The sequence below is a fragment of the Haliaeetus leucocephalus genome, unplaced genomic scaffold (genome assembly GCF_000737465.1).
Source record: "Haliaeetus leucocephalus isolate CR32 unplaced genomic scaffold, Haliaeetus_leucocephalus-4.0 Scaffold559, whole genome shotgun sequence".
Lineage (NCBI taxonomy): Eukaryota > Metazoa > Chordata > Aves > Accipitriformes > Accipitridae > Haliaeetus > Haliaeetus leucocephalus.
Window position 1 is genome coordinate 1 of NW_010972995.1, and position 5592 is coordinate 5592.

Here is a 5592-nt window from a genome sequence, read left to right on the forward strand (position 1 = left end):
CATTAACAAAGCACTTATCATTATCAGACACTTCCAGGCAGATCTGGCACCTCATACAATTAAAGCTGTTCACAAATCAGTGCTCCCTAGCGAGCTGTCTGTTCAGCTAAACATAAATTGGCACATTAGCGTGTAATCACTGCATGGTTTTCCTTTTATAACCCTCTTCACACCAGTAACAATGCTCTAAAGCAGCAGATTCTCATTCTGAGGAAACAAAAAAGGAAAAAAATAGGTGCCGGTGCTAAAGAGCTCAGATCTTAGCTAAAACAATACCCTCTGAATTCTGAAACTTCCGTTCATTAAAGTGTATAAAAACTCAGAAAATCATTCCTTTTTAACATGACACACAAGTAGAAAGCAGCTATATTGAAATGAAGTGACAATGTTCAAAATAAGGGCTGGGAATTATTTATGTATCTACAAAGAACTCAAAGCACAGCTTAGCATAAAAACCTCTTACAGTCTAGAGTTGGATGCTGTCCCTTTAGAAAGCAGCCACTGCAGTATTAAAACCAGAGTACAACTTTATGAGAGAGATGTCTTTTTCTTCCACTTTTTATAGCCCCAAGATTTCTTTGTTCTTACTTAATGGTAATAGTCACATCCATCAGTTTATCTGTTACAATTGTGCCAAGGACATGGTGTCGAACTGCAGTGAGCGTCAGTATACTAGGCGAGGACCTGTAAATCCAAGTAACAAAGAGATTAATTCAAGGTTCCCCTCCTACAGAAAATAACCAAATCTTATTTAGCAGAGTTTGTGTTCCCATCCTTAAGTTTGAAGTGCTTTATAAAAGATGACATACAAATTACACAGCAAAGCTGTAGCACTGAGATGATAGCATATTGGAAAGGGAGCATTTTCCAGCTCTGAACCCCAAACCACTGCATGACATTGGCCAAATCAATTCCTTCCTTTGTGCTTCCTGCTTCCTCTCAAGCTAAAGCTGATCTGATTGATTTCATATGTACAACCCCTTTACACACAGCAGAAGACTGAAAAGTTTGTCCTGTTAGACATAGTTCACCAAGATGCCCCAAGTCTAATGGTGCTTTGCTGCCAAAAGAGGGTTTCTGCTTCTATCCACTCACTCACTTTGTGCTGGCTCTCCTGTTGAGCATACCTCTCTTTGAAGTACTTTTAATTCACTAACACAGTAGAAAAAAATCAGATTTTAATGCTGAATTTGCTTTCTGCTATGTTCATGAATTATAACTAGTCTGGGAACAGAAATCCTCTTTTTGGCAGCACAGAGCCATTAAGCGCATTGCCAGACCACGACCTACAAATAACTAATAAAACATGGCTGACTTAGAAACAGCAGCACTGCTTACTTGTGATTAGGGTGAATATTTATTCAGTTTGCAAAAACTGAGGTGAGCAGAATCAAATCACCACAGAGTCATGGCACTCGGGACGTAGAATGGTCATATATGCCTCTTAGTAAACTTACTATCCTATCTTTTGCATTTAAACTCTCACAAGTGAGGAACAGTTTCCACTGAAATATCTCTCCTTTGTTACACAGCAAAAGCAACATTAAACAGACAGAAGGCTGACAAAAATATCCATTTAAAGTAGTAAAAGCATCTTTAAAGCCTATCATTAGTTGACTGGTTTTTTTAAGACTCCAAAGGGCAAGAGAACACATCTGATACGTTTTGCTAAAGCTTCCCTCTATTGGTTAGAGACCGTCATAGCAACACATCCTGAATTGCTGAAAAAAAGCAGCTGCAGCAGAAGGAAGCTTTATGAAAGCATACTGATAGGCATAAGATCAAAACCAGATTTTGCTCTTACGTGTCGTAAGTGTAATACTCATGTTCAAACTGGTGGCAGGAACGTGGGGTCACTTCATATACACCTGTAAACATGTCAAAGAATGATCATGTCAAAGTCAAAGAATGATTCACTGAAAAAATTCAAGCTTACTGTGTTGGCTGAATTCTCAAGATCACACGAGACCTGAGGTATAGAAACAATTACAAAATTTGACTATGTATCTACTGCCTTTCACATAGACACTTGTAAATTAATTCACCTCTGTTCAGTCATAGATCATTACTGGAAGTTGCGCAGTTTCTAATGTACACTGATACAAACCACAAATAGGCATCACTGCAGATAAACATAATTACAAACACAACAAACCAAACAAGCTCAAAGTAACCTGTTGTGGTCCCGCAGCTGATACCCTTTGACTGATTATAGAACCATTGTATTATTGTATTGTGAAGGAGACCACTGGCTGCAAGGATGAAATGTTCAAAGCTGCAAACTGAATCAAAACCAAATACATTTCTTGACTGTTTTGCTAAGAGACCATAACAGAGAATTAGGTCTAAGACATTAAAAAGAGAAAAAAAAAATAATCTAATTTTATAACATTCTTTTTTCCTGTTGTAGATAACCCTGTGGTACTTTTTAACAGTTATCCCTGCAGAATCCTGTATTGAAATGAAACTTTGTTTTGTCAGTCATGTTCTAATGTGACTGACAAATAGAACCCATATGAACAAGATTATTTTAACATGTTCTTCATTCATCAAAGATCAAAGCCCTTCACCAAGTCCAAAACAAAAAAATTATTTTACTTCAGATAATTCTAAAAATTTAGGACAGAGCATTTATATACAGATGTAAATAAAACAATGCCTTTCAGCAACCACAACAGATTTTTTTTTTTATTCCCAGCAGTATTAGTGGATTTTCATTTTTTTCATTTTTTAAACTAAGATTTTAGCGCTGTTACCTGGCTTTGAAAGACAGAATCTATTCACTCCTTTGGACAGGTTATAAACACCAACGTTCTCTGGTCCATTTCCATCTTGATAAAATTCCTGTGAAGCCACAACACAATTCACTATTAGTAACTACCAAACAACAAAATGAAAACAGTATTTTCCTTAAAGATACATTAATGCTTCTCTTTTATAGCAGCTAACAACACAAGACCATTTTACCAAATCTAAGAGACAAATCTCAAAGCACTCTAAACATCGATGTTGCTGTGCTATAGGACTCCCTAGAGACATGAGAAAGCCTTGATTCCAAGCATAATCCAACCTACCTACACAAGGTCATCAAAAAAAGACAAGAACATTTGTTACCTACATACCAGTGTAATTGCATGAGAAAGAGAACACCTCAGCATATATCCAGTCTGCCTGAATTCTACTCCTGAAACATCTTCCTCCATGACTTCCAATTCCAAAGACTTATTCTTCCAGCACCAGTCTTCATGTACAATGCTTACTAGAATACACACCACACAAAGCATTTTAGTAATGTGTGACTAAGGGCAGGTTTTGTGGTATAAAAAGCTTGTATCACCCTAACTTTCCTGACAATGAGCTTCAAAGCCAGATACACAACAATGACTGCAGTAACAGACCTGGCTCACAGCACTGCAGTATCACTAGGAATCCAGCATATCTCGTAACAGAAAAGCTATTATAAAAAGGAATAAGGAGGTCTGATCGTCCTGGAAAGTTCTGCAATGTGCACTATCATTGTGATAGTCAAAGAAGCCTAGAGGACATCAGAACCTGACTCCAATTTCACCTGGTAGAAAGATGTTCTGACTCGTGTATAAAAACAGCAATCTGTATATACTCCTTCTACACCTTTCCCTGGAAAACAATTTCTTTTCATAGTAGGCCGAGGCAGGCTGGCCAAAACCGGTATTGCTCTTAGGAGAGGTACTGTGGAAGCAGAAGAACCATACTGTGCCCCTGTTCTTAGGCTTGGGACAAGTCAGTTCGTGATAAAGCCCTTTTTCCTCACACCAGCCATGTAGACCCTAAAACTTAGGGGAGCGGTTACCTGTAAGCTGACAGAAGTGTTAAATATACAACATTAAGAACACTTGATGCACTGTTGTATAGTATTTTTCCAGATTCTCTCAAGTTTCAGAACTAGTTCCATGTTGGGCATACTGTAAACGGTATCCATAATAACAGAAGTATACAGATTCAGTCACAAATTCAGCTACTAAGGTAACACTTCAAGCAGTTTCCCATAACCCTACCTTTGTATTTGCCAGGTAGCACATTTTCAAATGTGAAGGCCACTGAGTCCATGTTTCCAGAGAGCTGCAGGTTGCGTTTTTCACCCTGGCGGCTCACAGACTGTAATGTCACCATCAGATCACCACAAGCATCTATGCAGAAAAGACAGCAGAAAATGAGACTGCATTCTGGCTTGCCAGTTTTGCCTCCAAAACCCCCCACTCCAAGTAAGCTTCATGTGTGCTAACATTAAAATGATTGCTCTCTTCTAGTAGAGAATGTTTCCAATTATAACTCTTATTTCTTTTTTGCATTGTTCCGGAAGTTTGAGACTGTTCATCATATTCTTTTATCTAACAGCAAGTAACAACCAAAGGCCAACATTAAATCCCTGGGTCCATCTTGCTCTTCAGAGACTACAGGACCTAGTAAACACCTGAGAGACAGAACACAAAGTGCAGAGGGATTCAGAGAGGAAAAAGGAAAGGGTAAAAATGACAAAAGCCAAGCTCCAATCATCATCTGCTGAAATCAGTGGGTAATTAAGGAAAAAAGCAGGAGAGAGGAACCTTACACTAAAATAAAGACAAAAGCTTATGAAAGAGAACAGAGATTGCAAGCTTCTGTCAACAGCTTGAGCCTCTATCCTACAGACTTTTACATGCACTGCTTTTTTTTTTTTTTTTTTTAAATGTCTATTTTGCTTCCAATACTTTTCAGATTGAGGTACAGTATCCCTAATGTCAGCCAGGAGCACTTCCTTCCAGAACTTACCCACCTTAGGAGAAAGGCAAACAGGTCAGGTTTCCTTCCTGAGGAAGGAATACTTACTTATTCCTAGCAAGTATTAAAAATAGGTACATAACTTTACTCCAAACTTTATTAAGGTACCTTATCAGGCTGTAAGGTCTCCCGAAAAAAGAGCTACTTTATCTATATGCTGGAAGTTAAATTTAATTACCTGCTGATGGAGCTAACCACAGCAAGTGCCTTGATCTAAACAGTACTCATTCACACATGTAGTGCTAACGTTCTCTGCTCCCATTTCCACTTCACTTTCAAAACTGGCTTACCTAAACAAGAGATCTTCCCTGAGACGGATGCCAAAAACTGAGAGAAGGTCACATCCATTACTGGTCTGTCTGTAACAGTAACAGGGAACATTTTGGGTTTCAAAGCCAATCCTGCTCTGGTCTCAACCTCTGGAATAATTACCTGTAGAGTATATCACATCAAGACATCACCAGCTTTTAGATACCAGTCCAAATATACCCGTCCTGCTGAGTTCAATCCACTTACCAGAAATCAGAAAATGGAAATTTACTGTAAATCAAAACCAGCCTCCCAAATATGCTTTTCAAAATTCTGTATTAAAAATCCTCCAAAGAACTGCAATAAAACTGAGCTAAAAATCCCCCAAACAGCTCAGTTTCAAAAGTCTGAGTGAATTTCACTTCAAGATGTACTGCTGCTTCTACATTAGGCTATTTCATTATCTATGATGATAGTTAGAGGCCTTATAATCATGCACTTCCTTATCTTCCAGCCTGCGCTATCCCCCACAATGCAAAATTCATG

At 38.3% G+C, this 5592-nt stretch overlaps 1 protein-coding gene across 1 annotated transcript; it reads right to left on the minus strand.

Annotated features, from left to right (window-relative positions):
- Positions 1–588: 588 nt before the first annotated feature.
- On the minus strand, positions 589–5236 carry LOC104838036 (nodal modulator 3-like; the record flags this gene model as incomplete). Its single annotated transcript, XM_010577544.1, has 6 exons — positions 5088–5236; positions 4035–4166; positions 3123–3259; positions 2757–2844; positions 1805–1868; positions 589–684 (listed from the first exon to the last, which is right to left on the minus strand). Coding segments are annotated over exons 1-6 (608 nt in total), but the record flags the coding sequence as incomplete, so codon positions are not given.
- Positions 5237–5592: the final 356 nt, after the last annotated feature.